General features: G+C 62.5%; 2 protein-coding genes across 9 annotated transcripts in view; one reads left to right on the top strand and one right to left on the bottom strand.

The window, feature by feature from the left end:
• The first annotated feature begins 4,221 nt into the window (after positions 1–4,221).
• On the top strand, positions 4,222–20,333 carry FGFR3 (fibroblast growth factor receptor 3). Of its 7 annotated transcripts, none has more exons than XM_074320212.2 (18): positions 4,222–4,414; positions 4,686–4,896; positions 10,559–10,828; positions 11,057–11,110; positions 12,859–13,031; positions 13,110–13,233; positions 13,310–13,500; positions 14,454–14,604; positions 15,848–16,038; positions 16,357–16,505; positions 16,925–17,046; positions 17,134–17,244; positions 17,347–17,537; positions 17,662–17,784; positions 17,861–17,931; positions 18,122–18,259; positions 18,483–18,588; positions 18,680–20,333. In XM_074320212.2, exons 2-18 carry the CDS (start codon positions 4,788–4,790, stop codon positions 18,824–18,826), a joined length of 2,421 nt encoding a protein of 806 aa, XP_074176313.1. In that variant the 5' UTR covers positions 4,222–4,414; positions 4,686–4,787; the 3' UTR covers positions 18,827–20,333. The 7 variants fall into 7 exon arrangements, with proteins under 7 accessions (XP_074176313.1, XP_074176327.1, XP_074176352.1 ...); XM_074320226.2 differs by having other exon boundaries at positions 4,223–4,414; positions 16,360–16,505; XM_074320251.2 differs by lacking the exon at positions 14,454–14,604 and adding an exon at positions 15,229–15,373 and having other exon boundaries at positions 4,224–4,414; positions 12,862–13,031; positions 16,360–16,505.
• Positions 20,334–23,761: 3,428 nt separating this feature from the next.
• The window catches only part of LETM1 (leucine zipper and EF-hand containing transmembrane protein 1), a 34,995-nt gene continuing 32,102 nt past the window's right edge, over positions 23,762–26,654 (bottom strand). Inside the window, exons 14-15 of one of the 2 annotated variants that reach the window (XM_074320263.2) lie at positions 26,056–26,250; positions 23,762–25,964 (exon numbers count right to left, since the gene is read on the bottom strand). In XM_074320263.2, coding sequence (XP_074176364.1) covers positions 26,098–26,250 — 153 coding nt within the window. In that variant the 3' untranslated portion in view covers positions 23,762–25,964; positions 26,056–26,097. Of the gene's footprint in view, positions 26,251–26,654 lie in introns of both variants that reach the window. The other variant, XM_074320261.2, reaches the window with a different exon arrangement.

Genomic DNA, 26,654 nt, shown 5'->3' with positions numbered 1-26,654 from the left:
ACAGCACATCTAAGAAGACAGCCTCTAAACAGCACATGATTCATGGTGTTGCCCTTTTTGCTCAGCCTACCAGGAAGCTCAGAGCTAAAATTAAGGATCATGACAGTAGCTAGTGGTGGCCAATGGATTTTGGAATATTTTCTCTTGTCCTTGTTCTTTAAAATTCCATTTCTGTTATAATGAGCAAATCAATTGTGCTTTTTATTTTATCCTCTTCAAATTTTCCAAGAATACATTTGAAAAGGCAGAAATTACCCACAATCCACAACAGCCACAGCCTCTCTCAAATTTGCTGTTTTTTCTTTGGGGGCTGGGGATCAGCCCAGCCCAGCTCAGCCCGTCATCGAGAGGCCCCCCCTCCTCCATCCTGTGGTGGCCTGCCCTGGTTCTGGGACCCTGGCCCTGTGCCCTGCCAGTACGCAGGGGCTGCAGTGTTCCTGGAAGGTAGGGATATGCATTGCAGATGGTGAGCTGCCAGGGGAGATCGAGCAGCTCCCCGGGGATCCCAAGAGCCTCCTGGAAGAGATGGACAGGGAAAAGGGGACTTGAAGTTCCCTTGGGGCATCAGTGTCGCCATCCCTTCTCTTGGCCTTGGGGCAGGGCAGAGAGAAGCTGCCACCAGCAGCGCTCTCTGTGGGCCAAGCACTCGTCCGGAGGGGAGCTGATCAGGGGGCTCCCCTACCCTGGCACTAGCCCTGACGGGCACCTGTCAGGCACTGTGGCAGCCACTGCCTGCAGGAGCTCTGTGGATAGCAGGCGGGATGTGGATTAAGTCCACAGCAGGAAGGACCCCAAGGCTGAGGGCACCTCACTGCCATGTACCCAGCCTTAGCCCAGGCCTGGCAGGGAGAGGCAAGGAGGGGTAAACACAGGGCCAGCTGCACCCAGGGCACACTGCATCCCGGCTCCCCTCCCCCAGCAGCCCTCTTGGAGCTCCAGCACAGGCCCCAGCAAGCCGGGCCGTCTGGCTCTGAGTCACCGACCAGGCTGCGCTGCGCTGGGCTGCCCTCAGCCCCCTGACTCTCACCTTGCCCTTGGCCTCCCACACTCACCTACTCACCTTCACTCGGGAGTCCTGTGGGTGTGGGCCTCAGGGAGATGGGGTGGGTGTATGGGGGAGTGGGCAGGGAGGTGTGAACACTGAGGGGTCTAGCAGTGTGGGGGTCCCCTGCAGCGGGCTGGCCGCCCCTCAGACCCCTGCGCCACCACACGCCCTCAGCGGGCTCTCTCCACTCTCGCACCTTGCTCACCTACCTCAGTGGGGTAGGTGCCAGACGATACTGCAAAGGGTCCTGGGGGAAATGCTCCGTCAAGGGGGTTGTGATGAAATAGTGGCTACTCATGGCTCATTTACGGAGAGTTGCTGAAATCTCGGACCTGCGGCAAAGAAGGCACCATGAACAAGGGGCCTGCCCCCACGTCACGGGAAGGCCTGTGAAGCATACCACGCTCCAGGCAGCATGTGGACCCGGGAATAACTTTATTTTGTCAATGATAATAACAACAACATTTCAAGTAGTGCCCCCTCCAGGGGGCAATGGTGGACAAGTGGGTAGCGACTCCCTTGGCATGCTGGCAGGGGGCCGTGCCTGGACCCTTTAGAAACAATTTGGCCAACTCAGCCCAGAGCCACAAAAATACTCCTGACCTTTGACTTAAGTGCCACCACAGGGCCACTGGAGAGGCCGAATGCAGGGACCACTTCATTTGTGGGCGGGAACACCAAAGGGACCAGCCAGCACGAGGTGTGTGGTGGGCAGAATGGGGGCCTCCAAAGGAGCGGTCCTCAGCGTGCCCCGGGAACCTCACAGTGCGACCTTATTTGGGAAAAGGGTCTTTGCAGGGGTCATTAAGGGAAGCTCTTGTGATGAAGGGATCATCTTGGAGCATCTGGGTGGGACCCATCTCTGATGACAGGTGTCCTTATAAGCGCTGGGTGGCCATGTGATGATGGAGGCAGAGGCTGGAGCAATGCAGTCAGAAGCCCAGGGATGCCTGGAGCCCCCCGAGGCTGGAAGAGGCAGGAAGGAACCTCCAGAGGGAGCCCAGCGCTGGACACCTGGATCTGACTTCTGCTTCCCCGACTGCGAGAGGAAATTTCCGCCAATCAGTTAGTGGTAATCTGTCACAGTCGTCTGGGAAATGAATACAGAGTGTGAAATACTGAGGGTCAAGCCAGGCCTATTACTGGAGGAAGAGGGGGCTCACCACCTCTGCAGGCCCAAGGGACGGGGAAAGGGGCAAAAGTGGAGGTGCCCATCCCCTGCCTCTCTCTGCTGCTATTGCGCATGCCCATTGGCGAAAGCCACATAGAAGCTGGAGAGCAAGAGGGCCTGAGATACTGCGTGGGGCCTGTGGGTGGGGCTGGGGTAGGTGGGAGAAGGAACGGGGGGGGGGGCATGTAGAGAATAGTTCACACAGGCCCACACTCCACACGGGCACTTCTGCTACGGTCACAGTCCTGGGCGCAGACAGCAGAAAGCTATAGAGGGATGGCTGCTCACCTCTCAGAGACCAGGGGGCGCAGGACACACTTCAGGGGCCAGGGAGGGGCTGTGGGCGCTGTCCTGGGAAGGGACGTGCCAGAGACAATGCAGAGCCCTTCCTGAACCTCAGAAGAGCCTTGGAAGGCCAGGCCTCAGGTGCCGACAGCTGGCCCCTCCTGCCCACCCCACCCAGGCTGACTCCTGCTTCACCTTCCAGCTCTTTCCACAAAAGAATGGGTGTGGGGGGGTCAAGCCCAATCCAGCCCCCCCCCCAACTCGAGGAAGGGAGCCAAGGGGACCAGTAGTCCACATCCATCCTGGCATACTAAGTAACTGATTAAGCAACCAGGTAATAGATTAGAGCAGAATGTGTCACTGTGGCCTCGGGGATGGTATATCCTGGAGGAGGCCCTAAATGTGGGTGTCCCGGGGCTACGCATTGGAGGGGTCCGGACAGCCCACTTACAGCTCAGTGGGCCCCGCCCCGTCTGGGGTACATGGTCATGACCAGAGCAGGCAGTGATGGCAGCCTGTGGTAGAGAAGGGCTGATCTGCCAGGTGGGCAAAGGGGGGTGGGTGTGAGGGCTTCCTGGGGGAGGGGCCCTTCTCAGGCCCTGAAGTCTGGCCTCCGAGGCCTCTGGCAGCAGAGGTAGCACCTGAGATGTGGGTGGCCCCAGCAGCCAGTCAGAGGGGCGTTTATTGCCCATTTGCCTGGTGAGCAAACCGAATCCTAGAAGCCACAGCCGGGGGGCCAGAGGCACTTGGCTGAGGCCCCTGAGCCATGCCCAGGTGACACCCTCTCGCCTCTTTCGCTCCTGGAGGGCCTCAACACTCCTGGGCTTGCCTGCAAGTGGAAGAAGAGCCCCCTGTGAAGTTGCGCTCAGAAGCTATGGTCACATGGGGTTCTCCCCAGCTCAGCTCTGCACCACCCTGCACTGCCCCGGGGCCCGGCACACCACAGGCCAGCTCAGACTTTGCCACCAGCTCCCCTCGTGAACCTTCCTCAGAGCTCTAGAGTTGGCCCCCACCTGAGGCCCCTAGCCCTTGCTCTCCATTCTGATGCCCGTCAAACACCCAATCTCTAAACATGTCACCTAGGGATGCAGGATAATGACTCCCTCTGGCAGGGAACTCAGGCAGCTTAGCTACATGTGTGCCACAGGTGCTTAATAAATGCAGCAGTGAGCCCACAGCTTCTGGGGTGCCGTCCTCTTGCATTCTGGCCCCAAGCAGACAGGCAGAGCTGCCCTTCACCCTTAGGCTTTTGCTCACAGCACCAGGCCCCACACCGTTCGGCGCTCCTGCACCCGAAGACCGATTGCTCACATCTCTGGGTTCAGCTTGGGCAGCACCTTCTAGGTGAAGCCTCTCAGACATGCTTCACCCACCGAGACCACACTGAGCCCCCAATCCGCGGCCGGGTGGTAACCGGACTGCGCGCTGAGCAGAGGCCTGCTCTTGGCCTCCCTGGGCGCCTAGCGGTGCGAACCGAGACCTCACCCTTGTAGCCCCGGCTCCCACGCCCTCGGAGACCGCCCGGCGCCCCCGCCCGGCCCCGCCCGGCCCCGCCCCCTCTAATCCCCTCTGCGGGCGGGGACGAGGCGAGCCGCGGCCCCGCCTCCGGACCGCCCCAGGGGAGGGGCGTGTCTCCGCTCCCGAACGCGCCGGGGCGGGCGGGGCCGGGGCGGGGCCGGAGGCGGGGCGTGCGCGGCCCGGCCCCCACTGGCTGCAGCGCGCCCGGCCGCCTAGGCTCAGTGCGCGGTGGCGGCGGCGGCGCGGGCATCTGGCGCCGCGCGGTCCTTCTCGGCCCGGCGCACGGACGCACCGGCGAACCGACGGCAGAAGGGACGGGGCGCAGGCGCTGGGCCGGCAAGCAGCGAGCCGAAGCAAGGGCCGCGCGCAGCGAGTTGGGCGCCAGCGGCCGCCAGGTCGGTGCGCGGGGGCCGGGCAGGCACGGTGGGGTCGAGGTGGGCGCGCGGCGGGGCCAGAGCGCCCGGCGGGCCGGGATCCCGAGCAATCTCCACGGCGAGGCCCGGCCGGGGCGCGGGCTTCCCGCTCTGGAAAGTTTGCGGCCGCCGCCGCCCTGGGAGGGCTGTGCAGCAGCCAGGGAGGGAAGGGGGGAGGAGGGAGGGACCGCGGCGGGAGGAGGCGGCCGGCGCCAGGCGGCCAGGGTAACGAGCTGCCTGCCTCCTCCCGCAGACTCCCGAGCGGCGCCCTCCTCCCGCCGGTGCCAGAGCCGGGCCATGGGGGGCAGCATGCCCACGCGCTTCGCCTGAGAAAGCCGTCGCCCCTGCCCCCGCGATGATCGCCCCGGCTTGCGTCCTCGTGTTCTGCGTGGCCGTGGCGGTTGTGACCCGCGCTGCCTCGGGGCCCCAGGGTGCGGAGCAGCGCGTCGTGCGGAGAGCGGCAGGTAAGGAAGGATCCGACGGGCACAGGAGCGGGGCCTGGGGCCCCCGGCAGGCAGAGGCATCGCGGCCCGGGGAACGGGCGCCTGGGTGGTGGGGGCCGCGGATCTGAGTGGGTCCGAAGGCGCGTACTGGGCTGGCACCGGGAGGCCAGTGTCCGGGTTTCTGCCGCCCTTCCTCCCCGGGGATCGTGGCCAGAGCTGGCGCGGCAGTTTGTGGGGCGCCTGGAGCCGCAGGGCTACCACCCAAGTGCGAGGCTGAGGCAGGGAACTGGGCACGAGGTGGAGTCCTCAGCCCCCGCCCCCGCTCTTCCCTAGTGGGCGCAGTCTGCCCCCAGGCGCCATCGGGAGGGCGTGGGGGCTGCGTCTCCACGATTCCTATTGTTGTTCTGCGGGTTTTGCAGTGACGGAAAGTTTCTATTGTTGATGCTGTTCCCCAAACCCCTCTAGGGCCCCAGTTCGTGGCTAGCTTCGGCCAAAGCGAGGGGCAGGACTTTGGAGGGAGGGTATGAGAGTGCGTCAGCCCGCGGCCCGGCCCTTGCCACCCAGTAGCCTGCATGACAAGGCGATACCTTCTAGTGCCTCCGTACTCCCACCCTACTCTCATGCCCTGTGGATGAAGGTGTGTTCTCCCCCAGGAGTGCGCGCCGAACGCCAGGGGGGACGCCAGGAGGTGAGAGGGCAGACGTCCGAGGGACGTGGAGCCGCGGACCCCGGCTGGTGGTCAAGGTCCGGCGGGACGTCGAGGGTCTCGAGGAGGGCTCCGCCCGCTGAGCTAGGGCAGCGGAGGGGCGGAGCGCATCTTTGCTCCAGGCCCCGCCCCGCACACGCGCCGCGGTCCTGGAGGTGTAGCGCTCGCCCCCAGCGGAGACCGACCGGGCGCTCTCGGTATCGCCGCACGTAACGCGCGCTGCCAGGCTCCCAGCGGCAGGGCGGAGACGCGTGGTCCGGCGGCGGGCCACAGGGAGCCCGCCCCTTGGGGACAGCCAACTCCTGGGCGCGGGCGAGTGGGCTGCGCGCACCCTGCCCCCAGCCCGGCGGCCGCGCGGAGGGAGGCCTTAGCCCGGTGAGCTCACGCCCCACCCGGGCGGACCCGAACAGCCGCTCCTTTGTACCTCGGCGCGGCCGTGTTGACGGCGGGCGCCGCGGCAGCCTCGCGGGGAGGTGTGAGCGCAGCGGCTGCGGGCGCGCTGTGCCAGCGAGGCGGCGGCCGCCGGCAGGACACAGGCAGATGGCGGCCCGCCCCTCCCTGCGGCCCCCCCCTTCCCCGCGCCCCTCTCTCCGGCAGCGGCTGCAGCCTCCCGGAACAATGTCATTTTTTTATGAATGAAAGTGGGCCCAGCGCTTGAATGTGCGTGTCATTCAGCGGCGTGACAGAGGCCGTCGGAAGGTCAGCGCGCGCTTTTACGCCTGCTCCGGCGGCCCCCGCTTCCAGGGGCGCCGAATAGGCGGCCGCGGGGGGAGCCCCGCATTAGCATTCGCATTCAGATAAAGATATTACTCTCTACGCCCAGGGAATGTCAACTAGCTCCGGGGGAGGGGGCAGCGGGCGGGGCTCCAGACCTTCTCCCGGACCCCCTGCTGCGCGCGGGGGTAGTGGCCTCCTCCGTCCACCCCCCTTCCCGGAACTGGCGGTGACTGCGAGGCCCGGTCCTGGGACGCAGAGCCTGTGGTGCCCCAGCGGGTGCGGGCGTGGGTAGAGCGATAGAAAAAACCTCCAAGGATGCGGGAGGGGGCTCGGCGCCTTCTCCCTTGGCCACAGCCTTGGCGCCCCAGCACTCCTGTACCCGCAGTAAAGGTGGTGAAACAGGTAGTGAGTTGATAGGTCAACAAACTTAATCCAGTTCCTTAAAGAGATGGGCCGGGCAGTAAAAATACAAAGGCCTCATGAAATTTCCAGAGGTCCGGCCTGGCTGGCACTTTCCCAGGATCATAAATTATGGAGCCAGAGCTGGTCAGGGTCAAGGATGGTGTGGGAAAGGTGTCAGCTTTGGACTGCCCTGGTCACCTCAGGCCCTACCAAGGCAGGGTCCATCTCCATACAAGGCCATGTTGTTGGTAATGGTCTGGGCAGGGTCTCCTAGCTGGAAGGGAGGTTGATGGGAGCAGCAGGACACTGCCACCACCCACCCATCCTGAAGGGGTCTCTTTAGTGCACTATTTCACCATTTCCGGGAAGGCATTGGCTGCAACCTCTCCCACTACCTCCTCCACAGAGCTGGACTTTGAGCCTGTAGGGCGTCTGGGTGGTTCATTAACCTGGGCTGAGCCCCCGGCTGGACTTGTGGCCTCTGAGCCCCTGCAATGAGCCCATGAGCGCCCCCTCCCCCCAGGGCCTCAGGTTCCACTTGGGGCCTGTCCACGAAAGAACCATCAGCCTAAGAAAAAGCCTTATAAAAGTTTATTTGAGCCAAACTGACAATTGCCTGGAAGCAGAATCTCAACCAATTGAGAAAATGCTCCTGAGAACGGCAGTTTTGCAGCTTATTTTATACATTGGAATCAAAGAAGGCGACGTAAGGGGGTTACATGGAATCCATCGGTCGTAGGTTAAGGGAGTGGGAGAAGCAAAGGAGGGAAATCTCTGGGATGGGATAAGAAGTAAAACAGAGACACGCTTCTTCCACATCGGCGGGTACAGGATAGGTAATAACATTTACAGCACATGGAGATGGTATTCAGGGGACAAGGCAACCAGCAGGGGTTCTGTGGTCTGCTCTGGTGGGAGGTTGTGCCCTGAGGGGTCTGGAAAAGGAAATTACTCTGACGTTTCAAGGTATGTTATCTTAGATGCACAAGACAATGGAAAATTTCAGAGGTAAAGACTGACCTTTGTCAAGGAAGCTGCAGGCCTAGGACCTTACTACCTGCCAGGACCCGCTTCTAGAAGGTTGGAGAGTTTTATGTTCAGACCACCCTGTGTGGTTACTTTGGTCTCTGGGTTTGTGAGGCCCACCATGCAGGTCTCGCCTGAGCTTGTCAGCTTTCGTATGTGGCCCCTTTTCCGTCCACAGGCCCGATCTGGGGCCTTGAGCACCCCATTTTACAGCTGAACCTAGAGAGGAAAGAGGAGTTCCTTGAGGGGGCACCAGTCTGCCCAGGCACATGCGGTCACACAGGCCTGAGTGATGTACGAGTGAAGGAGCTGTGAGTGGGCCTCTTCTGGCTGGGAAGGGGCCGGGGGCTCTGGGTGCCCTTCTGGAGCCTCAGTTTCTCACCTGTCCAAGAGGACTGCTAATGGAAGGGCTGTTGGGAGGATGAGGCTGGATAACCTTGGAAGCCCTCATGAGCCCGCCTGGACACCGATCCCCCCATTGTTTTCTAACTTTGTTAGGAATCGTTTCTTCTGGAAACTTCAGAAGAAAAGTTTCTGGGTGGGGCGCCTCCTCCCTTGGGATATTTTAAAGCATGTACCTGGCAACAGGTCCCATACTCCCAAGAGCAGCAGGGAGCTTCCCGCACTCCAGAACCAGAAGCTTTGTTCCTCATCCCACCCGAAAACCCACAGCCCTTGAGGTGCCAGCTCCAGTGGACTCCTTTAGGACAGGTCTGAATTTGATGCTTGTTCTCTGGGGTCACCCCCAAGGCCTTCCTGATGGATAGTTGCCTGACCTGGGCACCCTGCATGCCTTGGGGGGCCTCGGTTGTAGTGACCCCAAACTGAGAGCAAGCCCTTCTTTGCAGGCTGGCTCTGGCCGAGGCCTGGTGGACATCAGGGCAGGGAGGGTTTCTTGCCCTCATTGTCACATACTCCAGTACTTTGTTTGCGGTGGTGTCCTGGTCTGCTGGTGGGGTTTTTACCCTGTGCCACAGTGGGGCAAACTGAGGCTGGGGCCAGGGAGTGGTAGAGTCAGGAGGACTCTCTGACTGGGAGATGTGCCCGCAGACCCAGCTCAGCCCCTCCAGGAGGCAGGACCCTGGGGCTCAGGCTGCCCTCGGCCTGTGGCCCTCTGGTCAAGCTCAGCCCCATGTGGGGGTGAGTGCAAAGGTGGGTGCAGACATTCTGCTTGTGCCCACTTGTATACCTGCTGTGGCATGCAGCACTGTTGTCCCCTGGTGCGTATGGGCTACAGGCCTGTCTGGGTTTGGGCAGCCCCGCTCTGTTGATCAAGGAAGACTCCTTACTGGGGCCCCTTTGGGGGTGAGACCGAGGGCCCCACTGCTCCCTAGGTAGAGCCAGACCCTGGCCCTCGTGCTGCCTCCACGTCCCCTGCCTGACACCATCCACTCGGCTGCTGCTGGGTCTCCTCAGGGCTCCGTGGCTCAGGGGGGCCTGGTGGATGGGGTCGGGAGGGGTAGAGACTCTGCTGCTGGTGTCTGCCCTGGTCTGGGGGTCCCTGGCCTCTGCAGGCACCTAGCAGGGCAGGGTGGCGGGCAGGTTGGGTCGGCCTCCACTCCCACCCTGGCAGGTGGCTGCCAGACCTGGCTGGCCTGGGGGCTGCTCTGTGTCCCCACAACCCCCTACTGGACGAGGTTGAAACAGATACTTACGCAGATGGCTTGACTTGCTGCTGCTGCCCAGTCCAGACCAGACCAGGCCGGAACCAATGGCTGTTGCCCTTGGGCTACGGCCTGGGGCTCAGGCTGCCACATGCCTGTTCTCGGCCTTCTGGGGGGCCTCAGATGGCTTCCAACAGTGAGTGGTCTCCATAGGATGTGGTGGCCAGGACTGGGGGGCTGGCGGTCAGGCCGGTTGCCCCCAGGCTGTGGGGTCCCCAGGGATGCAAACCCTGGACACTCAGAGACCTTCTGGTGGGCATGGGGTTCCCGGGCTGTCTGAGGTGGGTGGGCAGAACTGGGCTTGTCCAGGGAGCCAGGGACTGGTGTGGCCAGAGTGGGCAGCTGAGCCCTCAAATCTAGGCCATGCATCAGCAGAATGATAACTAACAGGACAGCCGACCCAGCTGGGTCTGGGGAAGGAAGCCTGAGCAGCGGGCCACCCACCCCTGTCCCGGGCCCTAAGCCCGGGCTGCCCGCCTGCGTTGGGCATTGTTTGGCCCTGGCAGGGAGGACTGGGAGTGGTGGTCAGCCCCACCAGTGGTGTGCCCCAGGGTCTCAGGCCTTGTTGGCCCCTTGGAAGCTGGGCAGCCAGTGGCAGGGCGGGGGTCCCTGGGGCCAGTGGTGGATGTGTGCCCTTGGCAGGCACCATCCACCCCAACCTTTCAGCACCTGTAGGGCGAGGTGGACAAGGCTTCTCCCCCCATCCTCTGTCTTCATCTGAAAAATGAGTGTTCCAGGTCCCTAACCCCAAATGCGTAGTGAGGTTACATTTCTAAATGGTTGAAGAAAATCAAAGGAAGAATAATACTTCATGACACTTGAGATTGAACTTTCAGTGTCCATAAAGTTTCATTGGTGTGCAGCCACACCTGTCTGTCTGTCATGTACAAAAGTGCTAAAATGGCAGCACTGTACTTGGGAGGGACAGGCTGGAGGGCAAGGCTGAAAGTGACACCCCAGCCTTTTGCAGGAGTATAGGCTTTGGGTGGAGACCCTTCCCTCATCCAGTGTCACCCTGGGCCCTGCCCAGACCTCCACGCCCCAGACCACCCCAGACATTGCAGCTCCATCAGTGCGTCTGCAAAGTAGGGTGCCTCCCAGGGCTGTTGAGCACCCAGTGTTCTTGGTTTGGGAGCCCCTGCCTCATGGTCATCCATCTCGCCCACAGAGGTCCTGGAACCTGAGCCTGGCCAGCAGGAGCAGCTGGTCTTTGGCAGTGGGGACACTGTGGAGTTGAGCTGCCACGCGCCTGCAGGGGGTCCCACGGGGCCCACCGTCTGGGTTAAGGACGGTGCAGGGCTGGTGGCCTCGGACCGCATCCTGGTGGGGCTCCAGCGGCTCCAGGTGCTAAATGCCTCCCACGAGGACTCCGGGGCCTACAGCTGCCGGCAGCGACTCACGCAGCGTGTTCTGTGCCACTTTAGTGTACGTGTGACAGGTGAGTGCCTGCCAGCGTCCACTGAGCTCCCTGAGCAGCCAAGGGTTTCAGTGGTTACGAAGAGATGAGGGCACCCCTGGTTACTGTCTTCAGCACCAGGCTCCCTGGGCCCTCCTGGGCGAGGCAGAGACAGACCAGACAGACCTCACAGTTGAGGGGCAGCAGGCCCCTGGATGTGGGTGCTGGGTGCACGTCCACTTCTCCATGTCCCTTCTCGTCTCATGGCAGATGCCCCATCCTCGGGAGATGACGAAGATGGGGAGGACGAGGCAGAAGATACAGGTGAGACCAAGTTCCGGGCACACGGGGCTGGCAGGGGCTGGGGACCTGCTTCCCACCTGACAAACCCCACCCTCCCCAGGTATGGGGCCTCCTGCTCATCAGGCAGGTGAAAGACAGGCCTGGGGTTCACCTCCTTGGGTCACAAGTGTGGGATCCCCTCACTGTGGGATGGCAAGGAGCCCATGTGGCCAGGCTGGGGGACTGAGGCCTGTGGGTGGGGGGTCCATCCCAGGTGTGAGTACACCTGGGCAGGGGGCTCCGGTCTGGCTGCTGTAGGGCCAGTGGACTGGGGCTTTGGGGCAGTGGGAGGTGACTGAGAGTTCAGGTAGGAGAGGAGGGTGGCTATGGGGCGTCAGGGACACCAGGTTTTGGGCATATTTATCATAAATGGTGCAACCAGTGTTCCCGGTGGCAGGCTGTTGGGCTGACGGCACCCAGTTATTTTGGCCTGGGACAGTGGCAGGTGGACTTTGCCCAGTTGTGGAAGGGCCGGTTAGGGGAGATGGGGTATCTATCTGGTTTTGGAGGATCCGAGTTTGGTGCCAAGAGATGAGGGGCAAGGGGCCCTTGTGCACAGAAGCTGGGGGGCCCTCTGTGGTCTAGCCATCGAGGATGTGAGCAGGAACCAGCCAGGAAGCTAGAGGGGAGTGAAAACCAGGAGGGGGTGTCGGGGCAGAGCGGGTCTTGGGAGAGCCAGGGGTCCTGCTTATGTGCCCTCCACCTGGGGGATGGGCTCCAGGACAGAGGCAGGACAGGCTCCTGCGAGAGGAGCAGCACCCCAGGGTATGTCTTCCCTTTGGCTGCTAGGAAGTTTATAATCCGACCCCCTGGCTGGTTGCCTCCTTCCACCCCCTCTGCCACCCACACACTCTTGGTGCCCCTGCCCACCCAGGCTCTCTCAGGTGGTGTCTGTGTGGGCTCCGGGACAGGGCATGAGGCATCGCAGGCTCTCAGTCCCAGGGAACAGCCCTTCCCACAACCCGCTGGGCCCTAGGTCGCCCCTGGGACTCTGCCCTGGACCCTGGAGGCCCGAGAGGCGCCTCTTGTCAGTGTATGTTCACACTGCTCTCCATCTGGGGCTCAGCGCCCTCCTCCGTGAGGTGGCTTCATAGACAGTGACCCCTGGAGAGGGCTGCCTCCCTCCCGGGGGGACGCCTGCCCAGCCTCCCCACAGCAGGAACACAGCCCCCACCCAAGCCTGGAGAAGGAGAAAAACCAGTTGGGCTCTGAAGATGGGGGTGGGGCAGCCTGAAACTTGGATGGGGGGGCGGAGCCTCCTGGCTGTCCTGTCACCACCATGTCAGCCTGTCCCCACCTACTGGCCATCAGGCTCTGGAGTGATGCAAAGGGTAGCTCAGGGTCTCGCAGATTCTAGAGGATGCCTGGCCGGCCCCAAGGCCTGGCCCTGCTCATCCTTCTAGCTGGACTTTGTGACATGGGCTGACCCGGCCCCTCTGCCAGCTGGGTCTCCCCGTGGATGGGTAGGGTGCTCCCCTGGGAGACACTTTTTGTCCTGAAGGCTCGGGGCCAATGTGTGCCACCTAGATCCTTGGCTGGAGTGGGCACTTGCGGGAAGTGGGCAGGAAGGAGAGGGGACATGTGGCCTGGCTTTGAGACGGTGGAAGGTGGTGTCGAGGATGCTGGGACCCTTGCCCAGCCCAGGCAGGGGTCCTCGAAAGGCCAACACTGCCTACAGAGGGGAAACAGGCTGGAGGCGTGGGCAGTGGCCTTCACGTGCCCCTTGCCAGCAGGGGCCCCTTACTGGACACGGCCTGAGCGGATGGACAAGAAGCTGCTGGCTGTGCCAGCTGCCAACACCGTTCGCTTCCGCTGCCCGGCTGCCGGCAACCCCACCCCATCCATCTCCTGGCTGAAGAATGGCAAGGAATTCCGGGGCGAGCACCGCATTGGGGGCATCAAGGTGGGCTTGCCGGGGGGTGCCGGGCCACTGGGCTCTGGCGGGGCCTTGTGCTGCCCGCTCACCCAGTGTCCCCTGCAGCTGCGGCACCAGCAGTGGAGCCTGGTCATGGAGAGCGTGGTGCCCTCAGACCGCGGCAACTACACGTGTGTTGTGGAGAACAAGTTTGGCAGCATCCGGCAGACGTACACCCTGGACGTGCTGGGTGAGGCCCGGGGGTGCAGGTGGGTGGGCAGGAGGGTGAGCACTGGGGCGGCCCCTAAGCCCCCATCTGTCCCCAGAGCGCTCTCCGCACCGGCCCATCCTGCAGGCGGGGCTGCCAGCCAACCAGACGGCAGTGCTGGGCAGCGATGTGGAATTCCACTGCAAGGTGTACAGCGACGCGCAGCCCCACATCCAGTGGCTCAAGCACGTGGAGGTGAACGGCAGCAAAGTGGGGCCTGATGGCACACCCTATGTCACCGTGCTCAAGGTGGGCGTCGCCCCCAGCTGGCCCAGGGGCTCCTGCACAGGAGTGGGGACAGGGAGGGCATCCCCAGCAGGGAGGCCCATTGGGTTAAAGGGACGGTGGTCAGGGCCAGGGGTTGGACCTGTGGGGAAGCAGTGGGGGATTCTGCTCACCACGCCCTGCGGTGAGTCCTCAGTTTACCTGTCTGTTCTCAGGGTTGGCTTCTGCCCTGGGGGAGGGCTTGCAGATGGCCCCGTGGGGTGAGCCCAAACTCAGGGGCCCCTGCTGGGCAGGTGGCCGCTGAGCCCACCCAGCACCCTCTAGGTCTGGGGGGCTGGGCCGCACTCCTTGAGCTGGCCGGCTCGGGCGTCGTGGGCTTGTGTGGCGTGGCTTGCCACCCCGCCTGCCTCCTTCGGCCTCAGGACAGGACAGCCTCAGCTTTGTTCCCACGGCCCCAGGGTGGGGGCCACCCAAGTTGGGACGGTTGCAACACTCGCAGCCCAAAGAGAAACATCTGTTTAGAGACAAGGCGGGCTGACGGGGGGTGGGGAGCAGGAGGCCAGACCTGACGTTGTGTGGTGTCTCTGCACCCTGGGCCGCATGGGTGCTCTCAGCCAGTGGCGTCACAGCAGGCCCAGCCAGGACTCGGGTGGGCGGGCCAAGCGCCAGCCCAGGAGGGCCTCTCGGGGGTGCCTGCCAGGGCCATGCTCTGGGTTGCGGAGGGTGGATGCTGACAAGGCGCGTCCTGTGGGGCCACCGGCCACTGCCATGAGGTGCCTGCACACCTCCTCCAGGCAGCCTTCCTGGCTGGCACAGCCCCATTCATTCCTCAGGGGTCTCCCACTTCCTACCTTGGAGCCTTGGGATCTAGGGCCACCCTCATGGCAGGGTCTGGACTGGGGCCACTTCTGTGTAGCCATTCTGTGCCCGGCGGGGCTGCCACGGGCACGCCTGAGCCGGGTCTCTTGTCCCCGCAGTCCTGGATCAGTGAGAGTGTGGAGGCCGACGCGCGCCTCCGCCTGGCCAATGTGTCCGAGCGCGACGGGGGCGAGTACCTCTGTCGAGCCTCCAATTTCATAGGCGTGTCTGAGAAGGCCTTTTGGCTGCGTGTTCACGGGCCCCAAGCAGGTAACAACTCTGTCCCACGCCTGCCTGGCACGCCGAGCTCCAGCTCCGACGCCCTGGCCATGCGCCGTCCTGCACGCCCCATCCTGCTCGTTCCCCACCCTGTAGCTCGCGCTCCGCTCCGTACATGGTCGCCTCTGCAATGCTGGCGCCTCTGGCATCCACTGTGACTGCCCGCTTCGGGCCCTGTGGCCTGTGCTGACCCTGCCTGCACCCTATGCCACCCCCAGAAGGCACTCTGCCCAGCAGGGGCCTTGCCCTGCGTGTGGCATCTGGCCGCCTCCCTCCCACCCCTGTCTCCGCTATCTGCTCACTTCCTGTCTGTCTCCTGTCGCCTGCCTGCCCGCCCCCAGTGTTGGCGGTAACCCCTGCACGCTGCCTCTGTGCAGCACGCTGCTGGCCGCACGCCTGCCACTCACCTGGGACAGAGGATTCGCCGGTGGAGGGACTGGCTTCGGGCTCGGTGTGGACGCACGAGGCGGAGGAGCCGCAGCCGCCGTGGCGGTGGCGGTGTTGGTGGCGGCGTTTTCTTTGCAGCCTGGCTGGATCGTCAGCGTGTGGACTCTGGCTCTGGTGCCCGTGGGAGGTGCTGGCGCTCGCCTATGGTGCTCTGTTCTCTCTTTGTAGACGGCGGGCGCTAACACCACCGACAAGGAGCTAGAGGTTCTGTCTCTGCACAATGTCACCTTTGAGGACGCGGGGGAGTACACGTGTCTGGCGGGCAATTCTATCGGGTTTTCCCATCACTCTGCGTGGCTGGTGGTGCTGCCAGGTATTGGCTCCTGCTGCTGCTGCTTGCTCTGCACCTGTCCTCTTGGGGTTGCTGGCTGGGGACACACCAAAGCCGCCAGACACGGGCCAGGGCGCTGAGGCCCACCGCCGCCGTGCTCCACGGACCCTTCATGCCAGGCCCTGGGCCTGCTCTGGGAGCAAAGGCCCTGTCGTGGCCCAGAAGGGCATCCCTCGAGCCCCCGTCTCCCAGCCGGGCCCACAGCAGCCTGTGCGGGGGGCTTTGGTGTCTCCCTGGCTGGCGGGCGTGGGTGCTGCTGGCTCTGCTGGGCTCCTCTCCTGGGTCTGCCTCGGGCGTTTCTGAGCGCAGGGCCATCACCATGTGGGGCATTGAGGCATCAGCACCCCTCCAGGGCGCTGAGCCCCCCGCTCGCCCCTGCGGCCTGCGGCTCCAGCCGGGCGGCCCACGGGGGCTCCGGTGCAGCTGGGCCAGGCCCCCACTGCCCTGTGTTTGCAGCTGAGGAGGAGCTGGCGGAGGCCGGTGAGGCTGGCAGCGTGTACGCAGGCGTCCTCAGCTACGGGGTGGGCTTCTTCCTCTTCATCCTGGTGGTGGCCGCCGTGACACTCTGCCGTCTGCGCAGCCCACCCAAGAAGGGCCTGGGCTCGCCCACTGTGCACAAGGTCTCCCGCTTCCCGCTCAAGCGACAGGTAACAGAAAGTAGATACCAGGTTCCGAGCCACCTGTCCGCCGCCCACGGCCTCCTGGACCCCCTGCCCCCGCCTATGACCCAGCCTCCCGGGCTTCTGAGCTCAGGGACCCTGCCTGGGTCACGCATGTGCTCTGGGTGGGCCGACTCCCCTTGTCAGGGTCACTACATGGAGCCCAGTTTTGGAGGTCAGATCCCACCTCCCAGGCCCAGAACTCAGCCCACCCCTAGCCCTCCACCTCACTGTCCCCTGGCTGCACTCCCCCCCCCCGCCCCTAGCCCCCATTGTGCGGCACCAACCTGCCCCTGCTGACCCAAGCAGGTGTCCTTGGAGTCCAACTCGTCCATGAACTCCAACACACCCCTGGTGCGAATTGCCCGGCTGTCCTCAGGGGAGGGCCCTGCGCTGGCCAACGTCTCTGAGCTTGAGCTGCCTGCTGACCCCAAGTGGGAGCTGCCTCGGGCCCGGTCAGTGTGAAGATGGGACATGGTGTGCTGGGGATAGGCCCGTGACCTGCTGGGGGGCATGGCCACATACAGGGTGGGGTTGATAGGTGGAGAAGGGGGGCCACCACTCAGATCTGACTGCATTCAGTTAGGAGTCAGGTAGCAATCGAGGCGACTGACTGTTGGGGATGTGAGACTGGGGCCTCGGACAAATGCTCCTGAGGTGGGGGCAGTGGGTGAGGAGACAACCCAAAGTGCTCTGTCTGGAGGGCATGGCAGAGGGCCAGAGGCCAGTGGGGTAACGTCCTTCATCCTCATGAGCAGGTTTGAGGGGGCAAGTGTGGAGGGCTTCCTGGAGGTGGTGGCACGGAGCCTCCAAGGCTGCCTGGGACCGGGCTGTGAGTGGCAGGAGTGCTCATTGTCTCTGCTTCTGCCTCCAGACTGACCCTGGGAAAACCTCTCGGGGAGGGCTGCTTCGGCCAGGTGGTCATGGCGGAGGCCATTGGCATTGACAAGGAGCGGGCCACCAAGCCTGTCACCGTGGCCGTGAAGATGTTGAAAGGTGAGGGAGGCGAGTGGCACTGGGAGGTGGGCCGGGCTTGGCTGCGGCCGTGCTGAGTGATGTGCTGTGCCCGCCCTCTCCACGCAGACGACGCCACAGACAAGGACCTCTCGGACCTGGTGTCAGAGATGGAGATGATGAAAATGATCGGGAAGCACAAAAACATCATCAACCTGCTGGGCGCCTGCACACAGGCTGGTGGGCGCCGCGGGGGGCGGGGCCGGGGTGGGGGCGGGGCGGGGGCGGGGCGGGGCGGGGGCGGGGCGGGGAGCGGCCCCTCTGAGGCACCTTTGCCCGCAGGGCCCCTGTACGTGCTGGTGGAGTACGCGGCCAAGGGCAACTTGAGGGAGTACCTGCGGGCCAGGCGTCCCCCGGGCATGGACTACTCCTTTGACACCTGCAAACTGCCCGAGGAGCAGCTCACCTTCAAGGACCTGGTGTCCTGCGCCTACCAGGTGGCGCGGGGCATGGAGTACCTGGCCTCGCAGAAGGTGAGCGGGGTGGGAGGAGAGGGCCACAGTGGCACAGGCCAAAGGGCTGTCGGCCTGCTGGGGGCCTGGCGGGGAGCAGAGGGAGCCACTGTTGGGGTGGCTCAGCCCTGGGCTCGTCCCGCAGTGCATCCACAGGGACCTGGCAGCCCGCAATGTGCTGGTGACCGAGGACAACGTGATGAAAATCGCAGACTTCGGCCTGGCGCGGGATGTGCACAACCTAGACTACTACAAGAAGACCACCAATGTGAGCTGGGCCCGGGGCGCTGGGGGCTGCGGGCCTGGAGGGCACCGGCCGCCAACACGCCCCTCCCTCTTCCCAGGGCCGGCTGCCTGTGAAGTGGATGGCGCCCGAGGCCTTGTTTGACCGTGTCTACACCCACCAGAGCGATGTGTACGTGGCCCCACAGGCCTTGCGTGGGGGTGGCGTGGGGAGCTGTCAGGGGCTGGGCCATTCGAGGACTGGGCCTGGGGTGCTCCAGAAGTGGAGCCAAGACCCAGCTGAAGCCTGGGTCTTAGCATGGGGGAGGAGCGGGGGAGGGTCTGAGGCAGATGGGCTGTTAATTGTGCTGTGGTCCCTACAGCTGGTCCTTTGGGGTCCTGCTCTGGGAGATTTTCACACTGGGGGGCTCACCGTACCCTGGCATCCCTGTGGAGGAGCTTTTCAAGCTGCTGAAGGAAGGCCACCGCATGGACAAGCCGGCCAACTGCACCCACGACCTGTGAGTGCAGACCCACGGCCACCCCTCCCAGGGCCCATCCATGGCGCTGATTCCCGCCGGGCCCCTCTGCTCCCAAGGGCTTAGCTCATTATCCCACTTCAGTCTCTGACCCTGGGCAGGGTAAGGGACCAGCGGCCCATGAGGCCAGTCCTGAGGTGGGGGGACACTGGCACGGGCTGGGCGTGGCGGGCTGGGGACAGGCGCCTTACCCTGCCGCCCGCAGGTACATGATCATGCGCGAGTGCTGGCATGCAGTGCCCTCTCAGAGGCCCACCTTCAAGCAGCTGGTGGAGGACCTGGACCGCATCCTTACTGTGACGTCCACCGACGTGAGTGTGGGCCCCCTGCACGCCCCTGTGGGCTGGGCTGGGGTGGGCTCAGTGCTGACCACTGCCTGCCCACCCGCCCGCCCACCTGCAGGAGTACCTGGACCTGTCAGTGCCCTTTGAGCAGTACTCGCCCGGCGGCCAGGACACCCCCAGCTCCAGTTCCTCGGGGGATGACTCTGTGTTTGCCCACGAGCTCCTGCCCTCGGCCCCACCCAACAGTGGGGGCCCGCAGACGTGAGGGCTGCCAACCTGCAGGCCGAGCCCTCCTAATGTGAGAGCGGACCCCAGCCCACCCCGTCGACCACTGGGGCCCAGCGGCCCAGGCCCGAGACCTGGCAAGGATGGACAACTTTGTGTGTGTGTGCGTGTGCGTGTGTGTGTGTGCACGTGCGTGTGAGTCTCGAGGCCCCCGTGCAGGGGTCCCCGGGGTGCCCGCCCTGCTGTACAATGACCTCCTGGCCACCTGTGCCAGCAGCACCAGGGGGACCGAATAGAGAATGTAAGGGGTCTCCTCCCGTGGGACCCTCCCAGGCTCCCTTGCCCCTCACGGCCACCCCACAGGGAGCTTCAGGGGCAGGCTGGGCTCTGATGTGCCTCTCTCCCCAGCAGCACCTCGCACCTGGGCTGAGTGTTAGCATGCACCCCCTCAACCCCAGGCCAGGCCACCCCACTTCCCACCCTGTCCCTCAGAGACTTTAATTACGGGTACCTGAAGGCGGGAGCCTTTGACTTCTATCTGAAAGGTTTATTCCAGAGATGAGTGTACATTTATATAAATAGATGCTGTGTATGATATACACATACATATATATAAATACCTATATGGAAGAAGAGAGGCTGGGCCAACTGAGGCACAGGACCCCAAGGGTGGTGGGGGGCAGTCCTCTGTGGGACTCACTGTTGAGACAACCGCAAAAACTAGCAGAGGATGGAGGGGCTTTCCCGGCACCACAGTTTTGTTTTAAAAATTGTACCAGGACCTGTATATTTGTAAAGCTATTTATGGACCCCCAGACCCTGTCGGCGCCCCCCAGAGCTGTAGTGGTTAGCCTGCTGCATGGCAGCGATTTAAGTCTTAACTTATTAACAGCTGAGAAGGTTTGTGCTTCGTTTAAAGGGTTCCCTGAGGGTGTGAACCCCATCTCTGGGCTCACACAGCCCGCACCCCAAGGCCTGAGCAGTCCCCTCATACCCAAAGGGTCATAATAGTGTGAGGTGACTACAGTGGGGATATTGTCTTTCCTTGGGCCTTTTGCAGGGGAACTAGGTTTCTCTAGGATTTTTCTTTAGATTTATTTTTTTGGACTTTAAAGCAAGCTGGTATTTTCATACAAGTTCTTCTAATTGCCATGTGTTCCAGGCAGGGAGGCATTTCCAGTGGGGGCCAGCCCTGCACGCAGGTTTAGATGTTACAAGTTTATATATATATATCTATATATATAATTTATTGAGTTTTTACAAGATGTATTTGCTGTAGATTTAACACTTCTTACGCAATGCTTCTAGACTTTCATAGCCCGGCTGCTACCTTTCAAAGCTCGGGAGGGAAAGCTATGCATTCAGTTTTGTTGCTTTTTGTACTGTTAACTGCCCCGAGTTCAGGGGGCTGTTCCCTGCTTGTCAGCGAGCTGGCCTGGTGGTGGCTCGGGGTGGTCTGTTCTCAGGGCCCCAGCCTTGTGGGGACCAAAAGTGTCGGCCCAAACTGGCAGATGTGCTTTCCCAGAAATAAATAATGATTCAGTTCAGATCCCTGCTCCTGCTTTGTCTCCTGCCCTTCGGGGTTCCTGAGCAGCTGTGCATCCTCACTGCCCACCTGGGACAGGTTCTCTCCTCAGCCCGCCCTGAGGAAGGACGGGTCACCAGCTGTTGCTAGAACAGCAAATGCTGGGTGTCCCCCCCAGATTGGGACTAGCTGCCTAGGTCACAGTCTCCAAGGGTTTCCAGCCCAGGTCTCTGGCTCGGTAGGCCCTGTCCTGCTTGCCTGAGCAAAGCCAGGGAAGGGTGTTCCGGTGTGTTCAGCCATATGGGGGCCCAACACTGGCCTCTTGGTCACCAATGGGCTTCACCGCCTGGCTTTGGGGTCCCCAAGGGCAGGGAATGCCGACAACCTCGTGTCCATGGGAAGGGGTAGTGAGATCAGCATGGTTGTGAGCAGAGTGAGGAGGAAAGGCTGGGCTTGCTGAGCCCCTGGCTGGCTGCCCCCAGCTCATGGAGTCCAGGAGGGCTGGGGGGGGGAGGGGGCATGTCCAGACACCTACAGCTGGTTCTGAGACTCCCCCTTCTCACCCCAGCCCTTGCATCTGCCTACCCTGTCAGCTGGGCAGGGGGAGGTTTCTAGGTGGGTCCCTCAGGGAGCCACATGGCGGCAAAGCCTTCACCTAGCACCCTACTTCAACCAGACTTCAGGAGAGTGCTGTCTGAACCAGGCGAGCTCCACCAGTGCCCCTTGCACTCCCCCATTCCTGTTACTTTGGGCAGATACCGCATGCCGACCTCTGGGCACTGAAGACCCAGTGACGGTACCTGGCCCCTTCTGCAGAATTCACAACCTGAGGGAGTGGGAAGACAGAACTGAGCAGGAGGTGACACAACAGGGCAGCCACATGGCAGTGGTGGGGAGGAAGGCTTCCAGGAGGCGAGGGCAGTGCCCAGGCCAAGTGGGGAGACTACGGGGGATTCAGGGACAGGGAGCCAGGCGAATTTCCACAGATCTTGAGCCCAGCGCTGCGCATGGCTGGCCGGCCCTCCTGGACTCACCCCTGCCTTGCAAACTGGCCCCCTTCCTTCCTGTCCTTACCTCTAGCTACCCTGAGGAACTCATCAGGTACCCAGCCACTCTGGCTGCTGAGAAACTCACTCCCCCTTTTGCTGTGTGAACTCACCTTCCAGGTGAGGGGCGTTTCTGGGGCCTGTAACAGATGCTGCTCAATACTTTGACCCCACTCAGGGAAGCGCTTTCGCCCCGTGCCCCAAGCTCTCGACCCCCCACCCCATCCAGCCTGCTAGAGACCCCGTGTTTGTGTCCAGAGCTCTGGGGACGCGGCGACAATGCGGGAGAGGGCGAGGGAGGCCAACGAAGGCCTGAGCCTGGAGGGACAGCGTGGCGGGCAGGCGGAGTGCGGGCCGGGGGCGCCCTCTAGCGTCGGCCGCGCTGCCTCTCCGCTGCGCCCGGTCTCCCGCGCCGCCGCCTGGGCCCCCAGGTGCGTGCGCACTCGGAACACCGCGGGGTCTGGTGGCTGGAGGCGCGGGGGCGGGGGAGCGGCCTCTAGGGACGCCGGACGGAGACGTCGGCTGGGCGCTGGCCGGGTCGATCCGGACAGCCGCAGGCTGGCAGGTTGGGGCGCCGGACAGACAGTCATGAGCTGCTCGGTCCCGAGCCTCCCCGCCCCTCACCTGCCCGGCTCCACCTCCTCCCGCGGCCCCGCCCCCCGCCTGCCCAGCTCCACCTCCAGGCCTGTCCTCGTGTTCCTCGGTCCCTTCACCGCCTGGGATGGCTCGTCTGCTCCCTCCTTGTTCCCAGCCTGTGACGGCCGCCCGCCTACCCCGCTAGGATGGACACCAGCTCCACGCCCTCGTCCAGTCCCCAGCTGCGTGTGTGAACACACTCGGGCGCCAATGCCCAGGTCTCGGCCCCAAGGTCTTCAGGGGGGCGTCACCGCACGTGAAACGTGCGCTTCCCGCCCGAGTGGAACGTCCTCAATCTCCCCACAGCGGTTGCCGGATGTTTTAAATCGGGACCCCATCTGGCTGCCTCCTCAGTGTCTGGTCTGGAAGAGCCCCTGCCCTCGCTCCCTCTGCTGGTAGCTCTGAGGGGGACAGCTGTGTCCTGTGGGGCTGGCCAGACTTTCCTGGCTGGGCGTCTGGGGCGGGAAGCTGCCCGGGGGTGGCGGTGGGGGTGGGGCAGTGCCTGGGCACAGGCCAGTCGCTCTCACCCAGCGCCCCGCCCCCAGACCAGGGCCCCAGGGGCGCTGCGGGGCAGGGAGGGGGGTTGAGCCCAGCGTTTTTGCCGTCTGTCAGCTGTAATTCTCCAGAGAGAGCTTCTGACGGCCTAATCGTCTCCTGAGAAGACAGGGTAGCACCTAACTCTTTCACTCACCTGTTTTCAGTGCGACATTGGTGTGATGACCTCCACGTGCGGAGGCAGACTAACTTTTCTCTTCCTGAGCATCACTGCAGGTGCCTGGGTTTTGTTTACAATCAGCTCTTGGCTGTTTCGATATTCGTTTTGCCCCTTCAGGATGGCTGCTGTGTGCCCTGGACCTCAGCCCCCACCCGGGCAGGTGAACCCTGCCCCACCAGAGTCAGCCTCCCCGGAGCCCTGGGGCCTTTATGTGGCCTTCTGAACGCGTATTCACATGGCCTCATGTCTTGGGGTGTCTGCTGCAGACCCCCAGCTGCCCGCAGGCTCACACAGCACCTGTGCCCGGCCACCAACTCCCAGGGTCTGGCTTGAGAACAGACCCATAGCGGACGTATGGTCCACATGAAGGATCTGGGTGCCTGCTGGGGACACCACCATGAGGTGGGGTGGACACCTCAGGTCCCGGGGCCAGGCAGGGGAAGGCAAGGCCTCAGGCCACACCTGCACCCTCAAGACCTGTGGAGAGAGGGGGACAGTGACCAAGGTGTCTCAGGGACAGATAGGACATAGGAGAGCAGTCCCTCAGGCAGTGTCAGGACTCAGCAAGAGAGGAGCCCGGTGCCAACGCAGGGGTGAGGCCACCTGAGCCAGGCTGGACATCCTGGGCTAGGCTGGGGTGGGGCGGTCTGTCCCGAGGGCCTGGGAGGATGGGGAGACCACTTGGTGCCTGTCCTGCTGCTGGGATCCCGTGCTTCCCTGCCCACCTTCCCAGCCAGGCCTCAGGTCTCCCGCAGGGAGGCCACGCCTTCAGAGCCCAGGCATGTGGGCTGGGGGAGAGGTGGGCTGGCCCCCTCAGGTCGCAGAGGCCACCGCCAGTGGGCAGCACTGTCCCTGCCCCCAGGGGCCCTGTTTTCCAGAACAGACCTGCGCTCTCCTGGGTGACCCCTCGGCCAGGGTCCTAGCACTGCCGCCCAGGGACTGGCTTCCCCTGGGATCACTGGCCCAAGGCGTGCACTGAGCGCTGCGCTGGGGAGAGCCTGGTTAGGCAGTGGCCACCTCACCTGGACAAATAATTCATTGCATGGCGACAGGTCATCAAGATAGCGCTTTATTAAACCTCCTTACATCAAACTGGGTGTCTAGTCACCAGCACACGGATCAGTCTGGGTACAGTGTGACGGGGGACGAGGAGGGCAGTGTCACAGAACAAGATGACTCCTGAGGCCAGGGCGTGACCTCCGGAAGGTGAGGGTCCCCGAATCTGGCCTCACGCAGCACATCCAGACCCACGGCCCACTCACCAAGCCCATCTGCTGCAAGGCCAGACCCAGGCCCCAGGCCATACCGCTGTCACAAAGGCAGACCCTCAGACAATCGTGACATTTTCCACCTTGGCTTGTGATGTGTCACACTTTAGAAATCTGACTTTAAGCTGTTACAGAACATTCATTTGATATTTCAATAAAAACATTATTTCTAAAAAAGGTGGTTACATGTGTAAACCCAGGACAGAGACTCGGGGGAGCTGGCTCGGACCCTTGGAGGACGTGTGGAAACAGCCCGCACTGCACAGGGTCCCGGAGGTGCCGCCCCGCCGGTGCCACCCCAGGACTCCACTGTGAGAACTACTGGCTGGAGATCACTCTTCAAAAATTACAAAGTGCCTTCATTTTTAAAAGTCTGGATTTTCATACTCCATCCAAAACGACTCTGGAAGCCCTGTGCCAATTTCCTGAATCTCTACTGAAAAACGGCGTATAGTGGAGCGCATGAGGGGACACGTGCTAAGGATTCCCGGTTCATTTTCAGGCGGGCACAAAGAGGGCACTCCTGATGGCAAGGGTGGTCCAAGCACAACTGCCTGTCAAACACCTTGTCACACGAGCCTCATTTCTGGGCCCATCACTTATCACACGTGCACCTGGACCCTAGCTTCAGCTGCAACAGTAAAAGTGAAGACAAATGAAGCGGGGAGCCTATCGCAGACAGTTGCCCACATCACAAACACTGAAGGTGCCCGCTGGCAGCTGGTGCCATGTGTATGCACAAAGCCCCAACAGCACTGGGCTGGTGGCATCCCCATGTGGCAGATGACCGGGAGGGCGATTCCAGAGCAGGAGGGCAGCTGCGTTCAGCAGTGACAGCAGCACTGGGCAGGCAGGGCACCCGGCAAAGGCAGCGAGGGTGAGGGCAGGGCTGAGCCGTGCACCCCGACTGGGCCCAGCACACCGCTCCCCAGAATGAAGGCCACCGTTGAGGGCACACGGGCAGAGCTCACAAGCAAGCTGTCTACAGCTGCAAATCCGGCCACAGAAATATGTGCGACAGCTCGTGAGTACCCAGGAAGCATCTAGAGGCTACTGCTCAAATAACAACCCAACTGTTACTGAGCAGAGGTTTAACCTCAGAGCACAAAATCCTATTCCTGTTTTGTCAAGTTTCTTCCTCAACAGCCGAGCAAGTTTCAAGTAATTCAGCAGCTCTCATTTCCAAGTCCTGGCTAATCTGGCCCCTCTGTTCCTACATCTTCCATTCCTATGTTTGGAATCTCCTAAAAGAATGTTCTTGTGGGTCAGACAGAGCAGAGGCCCCAGGCGGCCAGGTGCCTACACTTCTGAAAGCCCCGTGAGGCACCCCCCACAGCACCGGGAACAGTCAGCTGCCTGCTCGTGCTGGAGGGGCTGGGCCGAAAGGGCCGTGGGCACGTGGACACGCCAGTCCCGGGCCCCTCCAACCATCCACAGGGCAATGAAGTGGGGACAATGCAGATTAGGAAACGTTCTAAAAGCCTCAACAGCACAATGAATCACTCAGACATAAAGTGCTTTATCTGCGAGGGCTTCCCTCATCTCTCTCACGCCATACTTGACACTGCTGGCACTCACCAGTCAGGCAGACTGGCAGGTGAAACTACTGGTAACTACTTAGCAAGGTGAAAATCAAAGGGAAATCAACAAAGCTGATACACAGAGAACAGGAAATGTGCACGAGACACTGATTTTGCAGAGGTTTTGGTGCCATCAACGGACGTTTCCTCCATGGTTACTGATGGGACAGGCAATGAGCACGGCCGCTCCTACTGCCACGCCTTCAGGAAGCCGCGTCGGCAGACTCAGTGTCTTCTCTAGGGCTGAGGGGGGCGTGCTGGGCGTCCAGGCGGCCGGTCCTCTCCTCCTGGGGCACCAGCAGGGCGTGGGCCCGAGCCCATCTGTGAGCCAGGGGGCCGCTGTGGCCGCCACGGTGCGAACGCAGACACATTCCCTGGAGGGGCTCGGGCCTTCCAGACTGATTGGATCTTCATGGAATGATGAAAATTAAAAATTACTTGATTACGGAAGTTTCTGATTTATTCCAGACAAAAGAGTAGGTCTGTCAGTAAGAATCACCTCAGAGCAATCAGTGCGGTGGCCGGAGGCGGTGGCGGGCGGCTAAGCCTTCACCTCGGCAGCCTCCTTCTTCTCCTTGGCCTTCTCCTTCTTCTCCTTCTCCTCCACCTTCTCCTCTTTCCCCAGCGTCGCCACAATCTCGGCCACCTGGCTGGTGGAGACGTGTACGTCTTCTTTGTCCACCAGCTCGATCACCTACACACAGGGAAGGGACAGGGAGCTCGGGCCCCGTCTCCTGGGCCACCAGGCTGAGACGGCCACTGGCACTCGCACGCTCCACTGTCCAGCCGGGGGTCCCCCTGCCCTGCTCCTCAGCGTACCAGAACCCTCCACCCCAGGGGGCCAATAGGCCCCAAAGCCCCAGGCCAGGTTCCAAGCTACCAGGAGCCTGGGCTGCAGGAAAGACTGTGACAGGTGGCCGACAGCACAGCAAGGCTGCAGGCCACATCCCTGGGGGGCCAGCGGCGGCCCTGGACAGAGGCCCCCAGGTAGAGGGCAGGGCGCGGGCCCCTGGGAAGGTACAGGTGACATGGGCTCGGCCCTACCAGCCTGTGCTGCTGGCCAGGTGACAACGCTCGGTGAGTACCTCACTTCCCACT

Source organism: Rhinolophus sinicus, chromosome 1 (assembly GCF_057876585.1).
Source record: "Rhinolophus sinicus isolate RSI-liver-muscle chromosome 1, RSI-T2T, whole genome shotgun sequence".
Classification (NCBI taxonomy): Eukaryota; Metazoa; Chordata; class Mammalia; order Chiroptera; family Rhinolophidae; genus Rhinolophus; species Rhinolophus sinicus.
The sequence above is the reverse complement of the archived record's forward strand: the minus strand, read 5'-3'. Positions and strand labels throughout refer to the sequence as shown.